Genomic DNA, 21,928 nt, shown 5'->3' with positions numbered 1-21,928 from the left:
ACCCCTGCCTCACACCCAGTACAGTCAAGGGAGAGAACGGGAAATGGCACCGAACCCCGTTTCATTGCGGGGGCTTCCTAACCCCAAGGAACAGAGATTACACTGCAGCAGGTGGAGAAGAGCATCTGCCTGGCCACTACACGGAAACAAGTGAGCCCAGAGGGCTGCAAGTCAAATTAGCTTATTAATATATATATTCCCTACCAGATATATATATATGTATATATATATATGTTCCTTCATTGCACTGGACCATAAAATTCATCCACTCACCAAATATGCATCAAATGCCCACTTCATTCATCAGACATTCACTGAGCACCAGCATCTCGTAAAGCTTAACATTCTTTAGGAACGGGACAAGCAAACGCTGGTACATCAGGTGGTAGCAGGTGCTACAGAGACACACAACTCGGGAGGGGCAGCGGCGTGCTGGGGTGGGGGCGGGCAGCCGACGGCCCCGCGATGTGGGTGCAGGGGGAGACGGTTCCAGGCAGGAAGGGCGGGGAGCGCAGAAGCCATGACACGGGCAGGTTCTTGTTGCGTGGAAGGGACGACGAAAAGGCTGGTGTGGCTCCCGGGCGCAGGAGGGGCGGCAGTGAGAGGGAAGTCTGGGGGGACTTCAGCTTTTAGCTGGAGTGAGAGGGAGCTCATGGAAGTGGTATGACTTGCTTTATAAAAAGACTGCCTGGCTGCCGTGCCGAGAACAGCTTACAGACGGACTGGTAGGGAAGCGACACCAACGACCCAGGTGAGGGACGTTGGTCCCGGGAAGGGGGCTGGCGGTGCGGGTGGTAAGACGGGGCTGGATTCCGGATTTAGTTTCGGAGGTAAAGCAGGTAGGATTTGCTCATGAGTTGGACAAGGGATGAGAGAGGGTCAGGAATGGCGACAAGGATTTGGCCAGAACCACCAGAAGGGAGTAATCATGCACTAGAGACAGGATAGTGAGGAGCTGGGAGAAGTCCTGGGCGAGTGGAATGAAGAAACTGAGACAAGAAAATTAAACAAGACCAAGCAGTTGGAGCAATTTATAGCCAGCTGGTGACTCGCTAGACCTTATGTCCCCGAACCGAGGACACTCGAGGGAATGGCGTACCCCTCTCCTCCCCAACCAGAGACCACACAACCTCCCGGGCCGTACATAAACCACAGGCGCCCCACAGGCGCCGGGAGGAGAGGAGGGCTGACCGAGGAGCCAGCTCAGGAAGGAGCCCCGTGACTCCACTTCTGTGCGCCCGCCCCCAGAGGAACAGCGCGGGTGTGCTGCCCCCAGGAACGGCCCCTCCCAAACTCCCGCGTTCCCCCTGTACCAACTTGCTTCTGAAAGCTCAAGGGAAGGTGGCGGTTAGGGTTTTTACCCACCGCCTTCTCAGACTGCCAGCCTTGGATGGTAATAAAAGCCAATTATAATCCAGTCCCTGTCTCTGCTTCCTGGCTAAATGGTGACAGACAGCAGGAGCCCCAGAACTGGCTGCCCCCGACCCCCGGTTCACTAAGATGGGCAGGTTTGCAGGAACAGCGGGTGGGACGGTTGTTGAAGAGACGAAGACCGGAAGTATGGTTTGGGACATGTCAAACTTCGAGATGCCCACTAGCCCTCCAAGTGGCGATCCAACAGAGGATTCGGGTAAGTGAGGGCGATGCTCCCGGAGAGGCGAAGGCTGGCGGCGCAGATTTATGAGCCGTCAGCACGGAGACAGCCCACGACTAGGGACCGCAGAGCTGAGTACAGACAGGAAAGGTCCCAAGACTCTCCCCCGAAGCGTTCCAACTCTGAAGGTAAAAAGGATCCAGAAAAGACAGAACAGCCACAAGAGGAAGCAATGCAAGTCAAAGAAGTGTCTCCAAGAGGAGAGAGTTACCAGTTCAAGCAGAGAGTGTCGGCTCATGGTCAATCACTGGGTCCCGGAACAAGCTCACTACTGAGGCGCCCAGAGTGGCTTTGGTGCGAAGGTGAGGGTGAAAGCCGGACGGAGACGGATGAGGACAGAGTGGAGACAAGCAACCAGAGGAGAGGGCGGGAGCTGACTGGAGAGAGAGATGAGGATGGGGCAGGGCTGCCGTTCCTGTGAAGCCGGGAGTGGTGATGGCCTGTCTGTGTGCTGACGGGGGGATCCCACAGGGAGGGAAAAGGACCGATGCAGGAGGGGGAAGATGCTAGAAGGGGGATGAGAAAGAACCTCACACACAAACTATGGTTAATTTTGTTAGGGGCTCCAACATGGTGCCGCAAGGAAGGGCAGGTCACGTGGAGGCAGATGCAGCTAAGCTGGAAGATATAACGGGAGTGCATGAACGTGTTCCGAAGGACCCCCTTTTCCAGTGCAGCAGGGAGCAAGGCCACCAGCCTCAAGGTGCTGGAGAACGAGTGTGAAACAGTCACCTCGCAAAGTGAGGTTACTGGACATCGTGAAAAGCCTACCTGAATTTAAAAGTAGGCAGTACGTTTGTTTTTCTCCAGCCAAGTATAGCTACAAGCTTCAGACGTGGAATAAGTTTGAATTTTTTTGTATGAAATAAAAAGGCAACTTTTCCTACTCTAAACTCCACAGGCCCATGCTCAGAAAGCACTGAAGACACATTTTGAGGGAACTGTCCTTAAGGCCTTAAAAAAAATAACCAGCCATGAAGAGTATTAAAAACGGAGTCGAAGGGAAGAAAACACTGCTGGATACAGCTACAGAAGTGTCGTTTCACGGACCTGTTCCAAATCTTGATGGAGTCGGCGGCCGCGGACAGGACCGCGATGTTGTCCGAGCTGAACGACAAGGTGCGCACGTCGCTGCGGTGGCCCCCGAGGGTTATCCTGCTCGTCCTCACAGGCTGAGCGGCGGGCGCTGAGGGGTTCAGGGAATACGATTCCACCAGGTTGTTCTGCAGCAGGAAGACGGCCTTTAACTCCCCTTGAGGTGAGTGAATCAGGTCGAAGGATCTGCGTGAGAAAATATTCATTAACGTCTCAGCCACTGTCTTAGCTCAGGAGGCTAACTTTTTCCAGGAAAAGGCTTTGCAATGCCCTCAGTCTACAAGACGTCTAGACAAGTCTAACGGGTTTTACGGAGTGCTCCGAGTACTGGAGAACAGGTAAGTGAAAGAAATCTGGGCACAGACACTGGGTCTCACACATACCTTGTTTTGGATCTCACACATACCTAGGTGACCTTAAACCCTTTCGGAACCTGAGGTATACATCTATCTTTTTAATTGGCAGCAGGAAAGAGCAGTGAACAGACAGGTAAAAGGTGTTACGGTAAAGCAAACGTGAGATGATGAGTAAGTGCGTCCGGGGCGAGGGCCACAGGAGCCGGGTTGGCACGGGCGTCCCGTGATCACTGTCCCCAAACACGTACTTCGTGCAGACCGCTCCCAAAGGGCGTGACAAAGCCCACACGACTCTGCAGCTTCCCACCCCACAGCGCTCCAGAGCCCTGGGCACCCCACAACGCTCCAGAGCCCTGGGTACTCTGCGTGTGGCGTCTGCACTCACTTGATCTTGGCAGCAGTCTTGATGCTGGTCACCCGCTGGATTTCATCTTGCAGAGTCATTTCAACACTGACTTCCAGGTCTTCCTCCTCCCCTTTGCCAGAGTTTAATCTACAGGGAGAAGAAGACAGTCATGCTACCACGTTCCTAGAAGAAGCTTTGCTATTACTCGAGTCACGCTCTGGCGGACAGCAATGATCGGAGTGATCTTGGAGGGTCACTGACCACACAGGATCACCGGGAGCGTTAACACGCAGTGTGTGTAGAAGTGCTCTGTGAACTGCAGCGTCATAAGTACACGGCATTATTCCACTGAAGGGCTATTCTCAGCAAATGGATTCTGGGTGCAACAGCCCACACAGCTTCCTGGGACAAGTCTTTGTTCTGCAGTATTCCACAGAAACGTTTCTGGCCGGTTTTCTAACTTCAGGACTTTTAGAAAACTCATTAACCTGCACTTAGCAATGCAATCACGTCAGAAAAACTGGAGATTTCAAGAGTTGCCAAGTCAGACCACTTCTTATTTCTTTGAGGCTTACTGAATTTCAACCGAGGAACTGATTTCTATGCTTCCAATGACCTATTTTGGGGTTATATCGCCTCTAAACTTCATACATAACCATCCAACCAGCCTTCTCATAGTCCTGAGGGTTACCATCAGGACAGACTGCTGTCACGGAGGACACACAGCTAGCCTCCAAGAATTAAAGCATTTAGAATGCTATTTTTTAAAATCTGTATGGTCTTTCTACTTCAGTGTGGCTCTGGGTTCAAGACTCAGGAGCAAACTAGTTATAGTTTGCTGTACTAGAGTACACATTTAAAACCTAGACTACTAGCATGCCACAAAATCTCTAGCTTTTAACAATAATTGGTAATAGAGTAAATGTGTCCTTAAAAAAAACAACCAGTTTTTCCATGAGTACTATGAGGCACTGCATACTTGATTGTTAGTAAGTGTTAAGGAAACATACTTGGCTTTCTTTCTCGCCTTCTTCATCTTCTTATCCATCTTCTTCTGAATCTCCTCTTTGGAAAGGATACAGAACACTTCCAGCACGGAATCGGCTCCCTAGAAAGACAAAGGCCGATGTAGTCCAGGACGGGCAATCTGTGATTCCGCTCTTTCCCAGTGAGGACCACACCATGACGAGTCTTCTTCTCCCCTCACTGGTGGCAGCCCCTCGGACAGCTCAGTCTCCCTGAGCTCCCTGTCCCCGCTGTGACGGGGGTGGACACCGCCGCCTACTCACAGCACTGCTCTGAAGACTGAGTAAGAATTAGTGCTTTTAAACCTCTTAGAAAAGCAAGTACCCAACGAATGGTTGCTAATAAGAACAATTACAGCAACTGCTGTTGTCATTATGCTCTCAGAAGCCAGGGATTACAGGTCCACACAGGATCATGTAATGATTTCTTAACACGACCAGAGAAAAACTCATCTCCACACTGCCCACGTGAAAGGCCCGGCCTTGTCCTGTTACTTCCCCTATGCCTGGTACTCACATGGCAGGCGAGAATCCTGCCCGTCCTGTCGGTTGCGAGGTTCACGACTCTGTCCCTTCCCTCCCGCATGATGGAACCAGCTTTTCTGCACGTGAGGATGCGCTACAGAAGAAGCAACACGTGAAGGTTAGTGTAAGTTCTGCCGACCCTCTGAAAAGACATGAGTCCAAGAAATGCAGATGACACAGATACTCCCTACAAGGACGACGGGCGTTCCAAATTTAGAGACAATTTTCAGCCTTCCCACCGCTCAGCTCAATTAAAGATGAGAAACACGAGTGAGTTACATCCTCGGGAGCTTCATCCGTCTCGGTGCCGTCCTCTGCGTCCTGCAGGTCCTGTGTTCCCGGGGCAGGCCCCTTGATTTTCTTGGGCTCTGGTTCTTCCAGATCTTCAATCTGTTTTATAAAAGTAGGAAAATCTGAAAAAAATGCGTCCCAGGAGGTGACTCTTAACCCTAATGACTTAGAAACCTTTCCTGTGGGCCACAGATAACTTCCCCTGAGTGATGTCTCCGCTCGGACCTCCTCAGGAGAAGGACATCTATTGGAACGTACTGAAAACTGACTTGGACAAATGCGAACCAAACACTGTTTCGCTCTACTATCTCCAATAACTTTCTGGAGTTTCTGGAGACTATTGTTTAGCAATAAGAGTCAGACAAAAGGATGACAGACTCTTCATTAACTTTTTAAACCTTCTCGGCTGAAAGATCTACTGTATTCTAGAGGGAAAGATTTTAACTGGCACTCAGAATTGCAAAGGCATTGCAAGGGAGGTTACATTTTCTCCTTCAATAAAGAAAAAATAAGCCTACTGACGTAGAAGCCACTGGAATGGCTACTGGACACACCACGCACCTGACTGCAGCTACCGCTAAGGGGTATAACCTTTTCTCCTCACACAACCTTTGAGGATCTGAGAGCAAGCAAGAGATCTTCTCAGAATATACACATTTATAAATGCACAAACTTTACATAGATTTTTGTTTGAGGGGAAAGGGTCACAGGTATCTGAATTCCACCACAGGTACCCAAAGGTCCAGAAATATCAGGCTAAGAATCCCATGAACTAAAACACGAGCATCACCAGAAGCTACATGCCCAAAGCCATCCTTCTGAGCCCAAGTCACTGAGGGCTGTGGAGCGCAGAATGGGGTCTCTTTGCAGGTGGTGGGTTATCGATGTGATGGCATTTCTGCAATTCCCATGATGCCGTGTGAAGGACTCAAAGATTACATCTCACTCTAAAGTCAATGAGCCTCTAAACCTGCCTACCAAGACAGGCACCTGGGCGCCCAATCGGAAACAAGCAATTACCTCCTGCAGGTAGGCGATGTCCCAAGCCCTCAGCTCACTGTCAGACGCCCCTGTGATGAGTCGCTTTTCTTCCGACACCAGAACCAAGCCCCACACCTACAGCGTATAAGCGGATTCAAATAACAGAACTTTTAAGACTCTAGGATGTACGATGTTACAGCCCAAGCTTTAGTACATTGTAGTGAAATCTCTTTGGCATTTGCAGAAGCTAGGATCAAGGCAACCCTTTCAACACATACTAAGAAGAATTCCACGGTTACAAAGGAAGAATGGCCCGTGGTAAAACTGTCGTCCATGTAACAGCTAGACATTCCTCTGCAGTCCCGTCCTTAAATTTACAGCATGGCTGTTTAGCATAAACCCTAACGAGAGCCCACTCAATGAAGACTTTTAAGCCTGATCTTTCTTTGCCTTGCAAGTAAAAGGAGCTCCATTCATTTCTATTATATAATGTTCAGCCTCAAATATCCAAAAACTAAACAGTAAGAATAGCAGCACTGCCACAAAACAATAGCCAGAGAACCTAACTGGCTTTTTCTCCTCATATACTCCAAGTGTGTTTCTGAAAGCCTGGTGCGAGCAAAGCACAGAGTAAGATGCAAAGGTGTATTATATTTCGTGATCTCTACTGAAGAGATCTATGTTCAGGTAACGAGTATAAGGACCACCATTTGCATATTCATGGATTAAAAACTTATCCAAGGCCAATCTTTAGTAAATGCCAGTATCTGCTCTCATGGCTGGTACTTCCTCCACTACATCGACTTCTGTCTCTCGACGATTCTGACAGCCATGAAGGGACCGGAGAGGAAACCGGCCTTTCCCCGGCCCTGCCCTCCCTTCCCTGGGCCCGGGAGCCGACCCGTACCTCAGTTCGGTGGCCCACCATCGTTTTGAAGCAGTGCTGGGTGTCAAGGTCCCACCATTTCACCACGGTATCTTTCCCACTGAAAGAAGAAACAGGACAAACTCTCATTAGGAAGAATTGCAAAACCAACAGGGAGATCAAGGTCTCATTCGTGTAGCCTTGAAAAGATAACACACAGCAATAATGCCCAATGCCGCTATCCTACCCAAGCTTTCCTTGAAAAAGTAAAGGATCTGAACTCTCCAATGTGGCTTTGTAGGCAGAAAATAATGCTTCATCCATAAACACAAAAGTGACTTGGTCTGTTGCCTGTCACTCTCGTCGTCACGGCACGAACCCCTTGCACACCGTCTAACACAGACGCTCCGCAGACCATGCCTGCTCCCGAGTCCTCAGGCTCCTCGTCCTGGAAATGCCAGCTCCGTGATGTCACTCATCCTTCATTCCCCCACTCCATTTCTGGGCACCTCCCGAACGGAAGTCCTACTGCCTGGGTTCTTTGACAGCTCCTCAGCTGGCCTCCCTGCCTATTCCTGCTCCCTCGTCATAGCCAACACTCTCAGATCATTCGATTTGCCAGGTTCCCACCCGTTCAGGGTTCTCTGCAGACCCCAAATCGGGCTCCTCAGCACTACTCTCAAAACCGCCCATGAAGTGGCTCTTAATTTCTCTGCCAGTGACCGCTGTTCTCCCCTGCTTCCTCACGAATGCAAAGTTAACAAAATCCTCCTTCATGACCACAGTGGGGAAAAAAAAACAAAACTAAAACCTGACTTACAAAGTCTTTCCTACACAGTCCCACCTCCTTTCCATTCCCTGAGCTGTGGCCCTGATGTTCCATGGAGCTGGAGCTGCACTGATCCGTTCCCGCTCTGAACCTGCCGTCCGCAGGGACCGCGCTGTCCTGCATCCTCCCCACGGCACCGGCCGCCCCGGCACAGCGGTCGCTGCCCCTTCACCACTTCCGAGTCGTCCCTGCGGCTCTGCCAACTACTGCCTGGCCAACCTCAGCGTCCCAAACCTTCCTGGGTGGCCATTCCTTAGGAATGATAGTTACTATGTTAGGTTAATATAAAACTGCTGATACCCAACCTATCATTTTGACCCACACAAATGAAAATTTCAAAGGGTTCAACCTAGTAAGTCTCAGAAAGCCCAAATGCGAAGTATGTTTCTTCTCAAAAGACGGGCCGAGTCAAACACCTGGCAGTCACGTGGGCCCACTGCTTCCTTTTGTGCGTTCCTGACTGCCTGGGTCCAGAGAGTGGACAGCTCATGCCACAGAAGGCAGGTCAAGAGGCTAAGGAACACGGAAAAGCTGGTATCAGGGGAAAATAGTGACAGATCAGGAAGCGGAACTGGACGATGCTATAAATAACTCTGGGTGGCTGCTATGACCCTGGGGGGAGGGGGGAGGAGCGAGAGAGGCGAAGAGCAGAGGAAGGCACCGCAGGAGCTTGAGTGGAAGGCTGAGAAACGAGTAAGGAACGGAGCAAACTCTCTCTTTAAAACCCTCACTGGTGAGTTCACCTACAAAAGAGCTGGAAGTGAAACTGCTATTTCTTTACCTGCTAACGAGCAGATTCTTTTCTCGTAAGAACAACGCTTGTGTGACGGCATCCTTGTGCCCCTTGAGCCGGTAGAGGCCACTCTCATTGATCACGTCCCACACGATGATGTCCGTGTCCTAAAGAGATTGAACACAAGGGAAGTGTTTCCTTCACCACGTGGGGCCTGACAGCGGGACGCAATGTTTCTGTGACAAAGGCAATCTACAGTCCTCGTGGAAAACTTGGAAAGCACACGGGAGAGTACAGAGGAAATAAAAACCAGTTAATCCTGCCCTCCAGATACAATGACCGCAGGCATCTTGTTTTATGTTGCTCCAGTTTTTGTGGATACCGGTCCGGCGGAAGGTCTGCTTGAGTGGTTGGCAGGGCACTAAAGTGGGTAGAATAACGCACAGTTCTAATGTGAGCATTGCACCTGAAATGTCCTACGGTGGGCTTGAGTGGGACGCTGTTATGTTACAGAAGTGCATGCTTCTGATTTTGTAGCCAACAAGGGGCATTACTGGTGCCGGACCCTGCACACTCAGGGTGCTGCTCTCCCGGTAGAAAACTGGCACCACGCTATTCCTGGGGTTCTCAAACCTTTCCCCCTTTTCCATCTAGTATATTCCCATTTTTCATGTCCTTCCAGGCTTCTCTCCTTTTTCAGTCACAATAATCCTAAAGATACGCCGTAATTTATTTAAATTTTTTTGTTTTAGCCATTCAGGTAGTTCCAGTATTCTGCCATTATAAACATGTGAAAATGAACATTCTTGCACATAAATCTTTATATATATATCTGACCAGAATAAACACTCTGAGGGGAAGTTCTCCAGGTAAAAGGTATCTCTATTTTTCAGGTCTGTAATTCACACCATCAAGGTGCTCTCCAGAGAGGCTGTGCTGACCTCTGAGTCCTCGGGGGTGTGGATGACAGAGCCTGCTTCCCCACGACATCGGCTCTGAGCATCATCGGTCTCCCCAAAACCACGCCGATTTCACAAGTTAAAAATGCTGCCTCGATCTCTCTGACTTGAATTTCTGGGTACCGGTGAGAGATCCTGTACCCAGTCTGTGGCCACGACTGGCCACCTGCACCTCTTTTAACTGCCAAGTCATGACTTTTGTCTACGTAGGTCTTATTTCTTACTCGATTGTAAGTTGTTAAGAGACAGATGATATTAATCCTTCCTTTTGATGTTGAAAATATTATACACGTTCCCTTGTCTTTGTCCTGTACCTCCCTCCCCCCTGCCCCGTTGTACTGAGAACAAAGTGGCCGACACCCCTGGACGGGTCTTGGGTGTGTGGCCCGACGGTGTGACGTGCACAGGCTGTGAAATGGTGACCGGACAGGCTGGGCTAACACCTGTCTTCTCACCAAGAGACAATGGAAAAAAAAAGAAAAAATATTTTCTCCCCGTGATGAGAACTCTTAGGATTCACCCTGAACAACATCCCTATGTACTTTCCAATGTACAGATGTCCTAAATTTAAGTATTCGTATCCACCGGTCTTTTCTCCTTTATAGCGCCCTTCTTCCGGATGTGACCGCAGCCCTTTTCTACCTCCGTATCGGGCGCACACTTACCCATGTATCTTCTGATTTACTTAAAACACTTCCTGCTCCATAGTGTTTGTCTTTAACCTGTGGCTCATTTTAGTGCATGGAATGAGGTAAAGCTTTTACTTCATTTAATATCCCCCCACATAGCCAATTGTCTGAAGAACGTTTTATAAGTTATCCGTCATTTTTCTACTCATCAGAAATATCTCTGAAATATACTAACTAGGAATAGAAAAGCAGATTTGTTTCTGGGACTCTCTTTGGGTTGCAATAACCTATTTTGTATCAATAGCAGATTAAAATGATATGCTTTAAATTATGGCATCATAATGCATTTTAACATATGAAATCTCCTAAAAAAATCTAACCCTAGGGGAAAACAAAACTAAAACCCTCTTTTATTAGTCTTCTTTCCCAAAATTCTGGTGTTTCTACTCTTTTTAAAACAACAGCATCTTTCCGATACTTTGTCTCCGCATTGAAGGGCAGGGTTCGTGCCTCTACTAAAGCCTTCTGTTGCATTCTTCAGTTTCCCGGTGGTATTTTTCTGTTATTTAATATTCAATTATAAATGGAATCTTTTACATTGTATTTTCTAACTTTGAGATACAGGAAAGCTACCCATCTTACCAAACTCATCAGAAAAGAATTCTCATTTTGTCTGTCCTTTTCCACCCCAGTGTTTGCGCTGTGCACTGTTTGGGTAGCACTTCCACACCGATGTTACGCAGCACTGACCACGCGCATCCTCACTGGGCTCCCATAGTTAACAGGTTCTGATTGGATAATGTGACCGGGAGCACAAAGATCCCCAATTCAGACCCGTCCTCCTCACTCTGTCTCAGCTATCACCCCTGTTCTGTACACGACATGCCCATCGTCTCCCCAACAACTTCTGTGAAAGTCCCACAGAAGCACAGGCCTGACACTCCTTTACCAGAGCTCAGCCTGGGCACCCAATAAAAGGTCTCACCTTGGACCCCGAAGCCAGCCTGCCTCCTAGCTGATCATACTTCAGGGAGGTGATGGCTGCTTTGTGCCCATTGAAGGTCACGTTTCCCTCCCCACTCAGGAGACTGAAGATGCGAACAGACCCATCCTCATAGCCCACAGCCAAGTGCAGCCCGTCTGGGGAGGGGCACAAGCACGTGACTTCCTGCTTCAGCCCCCGAAGGATGAGGATCTGAAATCACAGAATCAAAAAAAAGTACAGGAGTTAAGTGAGTCACCAGGGGAAAGTGTGGGAATGAATAATCAGGCACCATAAAACTAAACGCACCAATAACTCCAAATCACTCATAAATGAAACTCTGCAATCTATCTGAAGTACTTTAAGGTAAGAATTACTATTTATAGTGGGCAATGAAAACATTCAAGGAAAAGTAAAATTACTTTATCTGAAGCTCCACATTAGCATAAGACATGCAAAAATTCCCCAGGCAATGGAATGAATTGCTAAATCCTTACCCTACGTCAGCACGAAATGATTTCCCATAAAGGGTTATAAACACAGCCTTGCACTAACAGGGCCTCATCTTCTAAGAAACCAACCTACAAGGCACCAGAGTACTATCATGTTTTATCCTCAAAGGACTCAGTGTAGCAACAAGCATCAACATGTTAACCTCTTGGGAGCCACAGTGAGCGGGCAAGGTCAAAATGCCTGTGTGCGGTTTGGCAGAAGTGGTAGGTTTCTGGAATTTAGAACTGCATAAAGTATCAAAGGCTAGCTTAACAACCCTGGGCCTCATCTGTGTAAGTAAAAAAAGATTCAGTCAACACAGCAGAGAACTATGCCTTTTAAATGCCTAAATCTTGTAACTGGTCGCAAGGGCAAGTAGACGCAGCTGCATATAGAGAAGTGGTAAGTTAGGGACAAATGTGGGGAATAACAATTACAAATAATGACCTGTAAATATCACTACAAATAGATACCTAAGAAGTAAGCTCCTCTTTGGTTGTGGTTCTCAGAATTCCGTGCAGAACGACACCAGAGAACCTGATACCCGGCCATCTCACCCCCCCCCCCCCCACCAGGATGTCCATCCCAGGGGCGCACACCTAAAAAACCTCTGCCTGATAAATCAGAGCGCCCGCTCTTCTGCCTCTCCACCCTCACACACCCACACGTCCACGCCGACCCTGGGGACTTCTGGCTCACCTTCTCTCCTTTCCTTAGGTCCCAGACGAAGACGTGTTCACAGGCTGGCACTGCCACATAGCGCCCTTTTTCACCACGAAGGGTCACAAAGACAATATTGCCTTTCTGGCTGCCGATTAGGCCAAAGACCGCACTGGCCACATAGCGCAGGTACTGCTTGGTGAGACCCATGTCGAAAGGTCGCAGACCACAGGCGAGGCAGCTGCGCAGGCAAATGAAGACAACTCAGTTCTTTGGGCACCTTGGTTCTGGGAGGCTAGCAAACACCAACTGTTTCTCATGTGGTGAACCTATATAAATCGTGACATAAAATACCTGGACATCTTAATGTTTTATTCACTGACGATTCAACATGCACGCCCTCGTTCGTCGAGCTGCAGACCGGTCACACTGCCACGCCCCTCTCACAGACACCCGACACAGGGCCTCAGTGCAGCTGAGCAACTAGCTTCTGCCCATTTGACCCCCATCTAAGTTGTTACATTGAGACTGGGAGCCTGAGACTGAAAATACGTGTCAGGGAACATTTCCTGCAGACTCACTAATTAGACGGGCACTGTTGTAGATGCCAGAGACATGGGAAAACAAAATACCTGGCCTCGCGGCACTGACCTTCTGGCACAGTGGTTCTCAAACCGCAGCAAGTATCCAGATCCTCTGGGGGCTTCTTAAAACACATGGCAGGGACCCACTGCTCCCTCCCCTCCCCAAAGTCTATGTCGAGTTAGTAGGTCTGCGGGGACCCCAAGATTTTTTTGGTTCTTCACTTTGAGATCTATTGTCCTAGCATAGCCCTTGATTGCCAAGTCAGGGCTGCCACCTCCCCTTGGCACAGAAAAGGGTATGGCACTTGGCACACTATCTTCGAAAGATGCCTTAGTTCTTGCACCAAATCAAATTCATGGGAAACACTGGTTATGGATACACGACACGATACATGAAGGAAATGACAAGCCAAGCCCATCTGCTCTTGATACGGAGAAGTGAAGAGCAGGCCTCGAAACTCCCAGGCAGCTTAGTGGCCCCCTTTTCCTCATCATAGGAACCAACACAAAGCCAGTGAAAAATCAAGGAGAGATGGTGTCAGCGAGGTGGTAATCCCAGTAACCTGGGCCATCTGACGGGTATTTTCCCCATTCTCCTTATTCCTTCCCTGCAGCTGGTCCTCACGATGGCTCCAGGCTGTCTACCAAGTCTTCCTGCAGCACTGCCCTGGGAGACGTTACACAGCCCGCCTCTGCCCAGGGAGTCCCACGTCTATTTCCAGTTCTGTCCACACCCGTGATTACTAACTAGACATCCCCACTCGAATACTTTGCAGCATCCCATTTAACATGTCTAAAGCTAAACCTACCTTGCTTCCTGAATCCCTCTTATTTTCTTATGACTTTAAGAGATGGAAACCTCCTAGCCACTCATGCTCAAAACCTTGTAGAAGCTGTTGGCTCCTTAACAAAAAATATTTTATAGCAGCCAAGACTTAAAGAGTGCTTACTACACATGCTTCCTAACTTACAATGGGGGGAACATCCCAATATATTCATTGTAAGTTGAAAGTATTGTACGTTGAAGACACATTTAATGCACCTAACCTACCAAACATCACAGCTCAGCCCGGCCTCCCTTAAATATGCACAGAACACTTACAGCAGCCTGTTTGGGCACAACGGGTAGTTTACCTTTGTGGTCACGTGGCTGACCGGGAGCTGCAGCTCACTGCCACCACCCAACTCACGAGAAGACCATTCGGCATGTACTTAGTTCACCTGGGAAAAGATCAAAATTCAAAATCCAAAGTACAGTTTCTACTGAATGTGTATCATCTTTGCACCATGGTAAAATAGAAAAAGCCTAAGTTGGGACTGTCTGTATATGGTAACTGATATGTAACTGAGTAAACATACACAGTTGTTTAGTTATACATAGCAATTCTGTTTATTAAATGGGTTACTAGTATATGTAAAGCACTTAGAAAAACACCTAGCACCTTGTAAATGTAAGTACAAAAAAATTCTTCACTATAACCTTCAAGGTAGGTACTGTTCTTACCTCCATTTTAACACCAGGACCCTAGGCAGAGAGTGAAACCGCTAGCACGAATACATGCAGTGAGTTTTAAGTGGCAAAGCCAGATTGCAATCCCGTCCACCTCCAAAATTTCTTCTTTTAACCACTACGCCAAACTGCTTCTCTCTGCCTCTGTCCTCTATTGTCAGAAATTTCCACCTAGTTGGTTGTTTCTCTGAAGTGGGATTCTTTTCCCTCTTTCCACTTTCTGTTCTCTTTTTATCACTGAGCTCCTGCACTAGTTTTCCATATAGCACCTCCACCAGCATGTTTTTTACTCTTTTCATTTAAAAGTCCTAATACTACCCTGGCTGGTGTAGCTCACTGCATTGAGTGTGGGCCACAAACTAAAGGGTCGCTGGTTCGATTCCCAGTCAGGGCACATGCCTGGGTTGCAGGTCCCCAGTGCCGGGGCATGTGAGAGGCAACCACACGTTGATGTTTCTCTTTCTCCTTCTCTTCCCCTCTCTGAAAATGAATAAATAATTTTTTTTCAAAAGATTTTACTTATTTATTTTTAGAGAGGGAAGGGAGGGAGAAAGAGAGAGAGAGAAACATCAATGTGCGGTTGCTGTGGCCTGCAACCCGGGCATGTGCCCTGACTGGGAATCGAACCTGCGACACTTTGGTTTGCAGCCCGCGCTCAATCCACTGAGCTATGCCAGCCCGCGCTAATAAATAAATTTTTTTAAAGTAGTATAGCTACTTGATTTTAGGTGTAAAAGTCATAATATTACCATCCTAACCTTTTCACATACTGTCCCTACCCCAAAACCCTTGAAAAGGCTAAATTGTTTGCAGTTTCCAAGAACTCATCCTACCTATCCCTCTTTATCCTTTCGTCAAGCTAGTTGGTTTCCTTCCTTGTCCTGCCACCTTGCCTTGTATAGTTCCTGTCACCTAAAACAACAAGCATTCTCCCGTCTACCTATTTTAATCAACGTTATCCTGAGGCCCACTTCCCTCGGGGCAGATCCAACTCTCAAAGCCTTTTCCAATGCCTCAATACTCATCTTCCATACAACGTGGCATCGATCACTTGTCTCATGGGCACAGGTCTCCACGCCTTTTGGAGAGCGCTCACGACCTAACTTTCCCCGGCAACCCTACCATCCCTGCTTCCTAACACACAGCCCCCTCAAAACAGGTTGCTTCTACGATGCAAGGAAGGGCTGGGGCGTGGTAATAGAGTTATCAGACGTCCCTAAACTGATTCATCAATCAGGAGAGGGTGAGAGGGATTCTGCACCCGGACGACGCTGCCCGAACATCCTCAGGCGGGCTAGTGCACGCGCGGGGTCAGGAAACTCTATTCGGCACGCGCCAGTCCCGGCGTACGCCGACGGCCTCCAGGTATGGAGGTGGGGTGCGCGATCGTCCAGGTATCCCTCCACCCGAAGGACCGACACAATTCCCAACGCCGCCTCGCTCGCTGCAGGCACCACGAGGGCCTCAGCCAGGACCAGCCAAGCTAGAGTAGCGGACCAAAGGTATTCCGCCGCCGCGCCTCCCCACACTCACCTCTACCTCCACGAGGCTCCCTGACGCTCGGACCTGCCCACAGACCCACCCCTTCCGGCACCGCTCCCCGACCCTCTTCCGCCCGGCGTTGCCAGAGCCTCCGAGGCGGAAATAACGTAAGACCCGGCCCCTGATAGGCGAGCGCCGACTGGGGAACGGAAGTCAGTGTTTCGCAGTCCAGAGATCTTGCAGCTGGTCGCTCCAGCTTCCTGGCACTTGTCTCTCCTTACCCGCCGAGCTTTCGGAAGGGTGGTCGGAATGCCGCTCGGCGGCTTTCTACGAGGAGCTTAACCCGCCTCGCCTGCCGCCCGGATGGGACCGCCGGAGTGCTGTGAGAGGCGGGGCACAGGCCGGGAGGGGAGGCGGGGCCGACCGGGCCGGGGGCGCGGCGGGGCGCGCGGGGGCTGGGTCCCGGCTGGGGGCGCGGGCTGGGGGTCCGGGGTGGGGTTCAGTTCTGTCAGTCTGTAGAAGAAGGAGCCTGCCGCGTCTTCCCCCAGCTGTTGGGCTCCGCTCGCCCGAGGTGCTGTCGGGGACGTCTTGTCCAGGAGAACAGAGAGGGTAGGCAGACGCGGGCACGGGAACAGTGGTGCTGGAGTCACGGGAGAGGCGCGCGCCCTGGGGTGCAGGTGAAATAATAGAGCGTCGGGAGCCCTGCTGGTTATAGCGTCAGAGTGGAGTCTGTGTTGCCGCCGGGTCGACTGGGCGCTGCACGAACCGGGAGCAGCTCGAGTCTGGGCTGGGTGGGCGATGAGCCCTGCGTGCCGAATTGTCTGCATCCCCGCAGTCCCTGGAGTGACATTGGTCTGGCTTTGTGTTTTCGCTCCCTAACCGCTTGAGGGGGAAGTGACCAGGGCTGATTTCCTCCTTGCTCCGCAGTTGAGGCTTAGGTGCTCTGTTACCGAGTGGGAATTACCTTTTCTCTCTTGCAGTTCTGCCCGCTCTTGGGCTGCATAGAAGTGTTTAGAAATGAATCCTGGTGTCCGTAGCTGTGGAAAATGAAAGCTAACGCGTACGCTTATACAAAAGAAATAAGCCTCTGTTTTCTCTTACTGAACAAGATGTCTGCAGCTAGCCTAGAAATTAGACTTTTATCTACATTGTCTGATTTTCTTCAGAAGTTTCTTGAGTTTTTAAGGCATGCCCAGCTAGTCTTCCGTATTCAAGAAAATTGCAATAGTAGAGAATGGGTATCATGAGACTGTAGATAGATGTAGCAGTATAGATGTTTTGAAACAAGATTGCTGTGGGTTGGATAAATGTGAGGAAATTGTGACAGTCTATTTCAAAAAGTTTGGTAGGAAAGGGAACATTTAAGTGTGTGTGGTTAATATGCCATATAGGTAGTGTGCACTGTGTTATTATAGATGTGTGTCTGCTTCAGCAGAAAACTTACTTGCCTAGATATTAACTGGATGACACCCCTTGGGTTATCCGATTCCAAGAAAGCCATTTTACAACTGTGTAAATTGTAGATAACTAAGGTCAGTACTAAATACCTTTTGTCTAAACATGCAAATTTTGTTCTCTTAGAGGCTCAGTGGAAGTTTTACTACCTTGTACATTCATTTCGATATTCCTGATTTATTAAATGTACCCAGCTTTGGGATTGCCTTTATCTCTCATCTGCCTGGTTCTCTTGTGAGTTAAATAAAATCTTGAACACATATTGATTTTTATATTTGAATGAGTCATGATTTTACCTTAAAATTCTCTTATATTAAATGTTAAATATTATAGGAAAGGACAACCACAAATGGAAAAAAAAATTTTAATAAAAGTTGGTATAAGAGTAACTGTGACTGAGTGCTAAGAATATGCATTTTACAAAATTCCCAATACATACACTATACAAGGGTATCACCCTGGTTTCTAATTTGTTTTCAGTTGCTCAGTGTATTGATACTTACAATTGGAAATAGTAATAAAGCTCTTTTCATATGAATGTGGTACGACTAACACACTGTTACAACATGTGCTTTGGATGTTTTTGAATGATGGTGTTAAATTTGGCCTGAGCCACTGACATGGCTTTGAAATGTTTTTGTTATACTGTATTTATTGTTGACATGTTTGGACACTTGTTTGTTTTTCCATTATTTTCATTTGCATGGAATGACTTAAATGTAGTAGATCTAATTATTTAAATGTTGGGGTAGGGGTATTGTACACAAATAACTAGGGGACCCTGAAGTTTTAAATATTGAAATACAAAAAGGTAAAGAATGTTAAACCTGTCATTTATGCAAAAGCGGTAAAATCAAGCTGGTCAAAAAGGGAGGTCAAAAGCAAGGACGATTCTGTTTGTAGTTTTATCTAGCCCTGTCTCCTCAGTGTAAGGATTCTGAAGAACGAGTGAACAGATTTAGAGTTCTTGTTTTCCAGTGGAAGATGATACCGTTTTCTTTTTATCCAGACAGCTATCAGGTTGTTGGGAGACAGCGATCCAAGATGTTCAGCTTAATTCTATTCAGTCCTTTAAAAAAATTTTTTTTAAAAAAGAGAGTGAGAGAGAGAGAGAAACATCAATTTTGTTGTTCCACCTGGCCGGAGATTGAACCTGCAGCCTTGGTACATCAGGATGACACTCTAACTGACTGAGCTACCCAGCCAGGGCTCTGTTCAGTCTTGAACAATAAAAATCTAATCTCTCTAGCCAATCCAGTTAGTCACATAAAACACTATTTAGAAGGACTTCTTAAATAAAGGGTGACAAAATGTGTTTTTTTTTAAATGAGGACTTAAACTAAAAGATGACAAGACTGAGAAAAAAGAGAAGCTACAGTGTGGTTAGAGCCATCCGTACTCATTATGTACTTCAGTTATTAAGGATACATAGAGTCTTCAGGTCTTCATCCATGAAGGAACTGAAGATAACCCTTAAGATAGCATGGCTACAGAAAGAGGAGGTATGATCCATTCTGGAATCTTGTTTGTTCCATGTAGACTTTTTGATCTTGGGACAGAAATGGATTTTTTCAGGAGCCTTTTTTTTTTAATACTGAAGTTTAGTGTTTGCTTATGAACCTGTTTAAAGTACAGAACTCATCAGTTGATTTTCAGTGAAAAATCTTGCTCCTCATTTCTCCAAAATTCTGGCTATAGCCATACCTCACTGGAGCCTTCCCCTCCTCCACTCTCCCTCCTCACCTGAGCCCTCCGCATCTTCCCATCACTGGGGTTCTTAATGAGTCTGGGAACCCTCTCAAAGTTATTTGCAAGCCTGTGCTTGTATGAGCTCATGTCCTCACATTTTGGGTGGTGAAAGGGTCTTTAACTCCTGTGGTTTTTCAGAGGGGTCTGTGACCCCAAGAATGTTAAAAATCACAGTTCCTTTGGGATCAGGAATCAGATTTTCCTGCCTAGCTTGGCTTCGGGGCTCCATTCACTTTGTTGCCGAGGTGTGTGTGTTGGGGTAGGGGAGACTGACATTTCTTTTTGGTTGGAAAAATGAACTTCTGTTTAGAGCTGGAACTGAAAAAGAATTCCCCCTCGGTTAACTGCCCATACAGTGCCATTGAACTCTGCCCCGTGAAAAGCCCCCTGACTAGCCCCCTGACTACTGCTCCTTTAACATCCAGTGTCTCCCGGGTCACAATGGCTTTTAAGGTCTGGGAAGAAGATCCAACACATTCCACTGACAAGATGAGTTTGGAGATAAAGAAGAACCCCTGGTGTGTACTGTCAAGGAAAATAATAGAGTTCCGGGAAGGGAACAGTCAGTAGTAAGTGCAGCTGGAAGTTGCACTGTTTTGGATTTGACGTTTGGGGAGCTGCTGTTGCTGTGGGAAGGGCGGTCTTAGCATTGTTATGGGATGGGAGCAGAACTGCTGGGGTTAGGGAAGAAAAGGAAGCAGAGCTGCAAAACAGATTACTTTTCAGAAGTCAAGTGGTGAAAACAGGAGTTTACATTTCTGGAGAAACGGGGTAGGAAAAGTTTTTGAGGACAGGCGGGCTGAAGGGAAGGAGAGGTCAAGCTGTGGAGGAGAACTGACTTGGGGCTGTCCCGTCTCTGAGAGGACGAGTCAAGTGGAAGGCGAGTGCGGTCTGCGCTGTCCTCCGCTCAGCCTCCTTGCAGTTCAAGCCTGAATATTCCCGAACAGGTCAGCAGAACTGGGGGTGCCTCCCATTTCCAAGGCCCATTGGGTGCACTAAATACAAACTTCTGGATAAAATTAGTTTATTTCCAAGTAACATCAGAGGGGTACTTAATGTCACAAAGCATCGTGTCGAGCAGTTTTATCATGGTGCTGATAGAGCGGGCAGTTAGACCTGCGAGAGTGGAGGAGGAGTGAGAGGCCAGGAACCAAACGTCCCCAGGGCAGGAAGTCCCGGGTGCCTGGCTAGGGGCAGAACTAGAGAAGCAGTTGTTACAGTCTAGGACCGCACCCCCAGGGTGACCTTTCCTCTCCTGGCATGTCCTTAATTTAGACCCGTGTAGAGGAGGAACGAGGAGGGCGGAGAACAGCCTCAAACACTCCCATACAAGCCCTTGCAGGACCACTCGCTTAGTTAAGCATTAAGCCCGCAGGACCGTGAGGCCCTGATCAGCATTGAATAATCCTGGGAACAAAGCCACAGAGACAGAGTTTTAGTCACACTCAGGTGACATCTAGGCCTTAGTTTTGTTTCGGCTCCAGGCCCAGAAAAGAAGCAAAACCAGAGGCAGTGACCCCATGGCTGACATCAGCATTAGATGATCAGCAGCCCCCGACCCTGGTGTCCACCAGTCAGTAGAGACCAGACCTGGAGAGGACACACTGGAGAGCTGATGAATGTTCTATTGAGATCTGCCCCTGAGACCTCCCCTGAAGTGTCCTGCTTTTAGAAAACAAACCCCGAAGAGCAGGAACCCTAGTGTGCATTCTCATTCTCTCTCTCTCTCTCTCTCTCTCTCTTTCACCTGTGCCTTTCCCCACTTTCTTCCTTAGGCATGTATCTTTTGCTTTCTCCTTAGCTCCAGGGGTCCTTCTTTTGTCCCTATAACTTGTTTCCAGTGTCCATGCAGTCCAGCTGGCTCACTTCTGCCTCTGTGACTTTCTTTCTAAAAGGGCTAAATAAACCTTTCACTAGAGTCTTGGCTCTGAATTCTCTTATCTGAATGCGAGGACCAAGGTCCAGCTCCACCATTAACAGTGTAATAATCTACAAGGCCTTTCTGAAAGCTCCATAAACCATCGTTTCCTACCACACAGTGTTGGTTCAGGGTTAGCAACGTGTGGCAGGTCCGTGGCTCACTCCATGTCTGCAGTGTTAGTACCCCGCGTCTTCAGCAAGAAACACCAAGGCATTAGGTGTAGAAGGTCATGTTTGTTCTCCGCAGCTCTTAACAACAAACATGAGGATCACACAGAAACATTCTCGAGAAGCTCACCTGCCAGCTGTCATTCCCTGGTCAGCGCTCACGTGTGTTCAGTGTTACTGGCAGCCTCCCATTTACCAAACCCACCAGTCAAGTCTCAGCCCTGTTCCTCAGCCTCTCAGGAGCTGATCCTTTCCGGTCCTCTCTTCCTGAATTACCTTCTTCACTTGGCTTTGAGGCTGCTGTACCTTCCCGGTGTCCTTTCCCTTCTTGTCAGTCCTTCCACATCTCATTGTTTGACTTGTCCTTGTTCCAACCTCTGAATTCTGCCTTAGGACTCAGTCCTGGGATCTCTTGTGTCTGTCTGCATTTTCTCTCTCGGTGATTTTGTCCAGTTCCCAAAGCGTTAAATACTGTCTGTATGCCGAGAGTTCCAGGTTTATATCTTTAGCCTGATCTCTCCTCTGAGCTCGAGCCTCATATAGTCAATTGCACGTTTGACATAAATACTTGGCCGTTTAATGGGCATCTCATACTTAACACATGCAAACAACATAAAAGGAAAAAACACATGGATTAT

At 48.2% G+C, this 21,928-nt stretch overlaps 2 protein-coding genes and 1 long non-coding RNA gene across 4 annotated transcripts in view; 1 reads left to right on the top strand and 2 right to left on the bottom strand.

Annotated features, from left to right (window-relative positions):
* Positions 1-16,121, bottom strand: part of WDR3 (WD repeat domain 3) — a 29,445-nt gene extending 13,324 nt beyond the window's left edge. The window contains exons 1-12 of one of the 2 annotated variants that reach the window (XM_028503077.2): positions 16,050-16,121; positions 14,141-14,227; positions 12,462-12,663; positions 11,274-11,483; positions 8,749-8,867; positions 7,181-7,259; positions 6,313-6,408; positions 5,281-5,391; positions 4,994-5,095; positions 4,462-4,559; positions 3,491-3,598; positions 2,705-2,935 (exon numbers count right to left, since the gene is read on the bottom strand). In XM_028503077.2, the coding sequence (XP_028358878.1) occupies positions 2,705-2,935; positions 3,491-3,598; positions 4,462-4,559; positions 4,994-5,095; positions 5,281-5,391; positions 6,313-6,408; positions 7,181-7,259; positions 8,749-8,867; positions 11,274-11,483; positions 12,462-12,632 (1,325 nt within the window). In that variant the 5' untranslated portion in view covers positions 12,633-12,663; positions 14,141-14,227; positions 16,050-16,121. The remainder of the gene's footprint in view (positions 1-2,704; positions 2,936-3,490; positions 3,599-4,461; positions 4,560-4,993; positions 5,096-5,280; positions 5,392-6,312; positions 6,409-7,180; positions 7,260-8,748; positions 8,868-11,273; positions 11,484-12,461; positions 12,664-14,140; positions 14,228-16,049) is intronic. The other variant, XM_036015091.1, reaches the window with a different exon arrangement.
* Positions 16,122-16,203: 82 nt separating this feature from the next.
* GDAP2 (ganglioside induced differentiation associated protein 2) overlaps positions 16,204-21,928 on the top strand; it is a 60,390-nt gene continuing 54,665 nt past the window's right edge. Inside the window, 1 exon segment of the mRNA XM_028502752.2 lies at positions 16,204-16,380. The gene's annotated coding sequence lies outside the window, so the exon portion shown is untranslated.
* Positions 16,560-19,788, bottom strand: LOC118498086. The gene is made up of 2 exons (XR_004900617.1): positions 18,864-19,788; positions 16,560-16,664 (listed from the first exon to the last, which is right to left on the bottom strand). It is a non-coding gene; the product is annotated as an uncharacterized LOC118498086 (long non-coding RNA).

The sequence above is a fragment of the Phyllostomus discolor genome, chromosome 14 (assembly GCF_004126475.2).
Source record: "Phyllostomus discolor isolate MPI-MPIP mPhyDis1 chromosome 14, mPhyDis1.pri.v3, whole genome shotgun sequence".
Lineage (NCBI taxonomy): Eukaryota > Metazoa > Chordata > Mammalia > Chiroptera > Phyllostomidae > Phyllostomus > Phyllostomus discolor.
The sequence above is the reverse complement of the archived record's forward strand: the minus strand, read 5'-3'. Positions and strand labels throughout refer to the sequence as shown.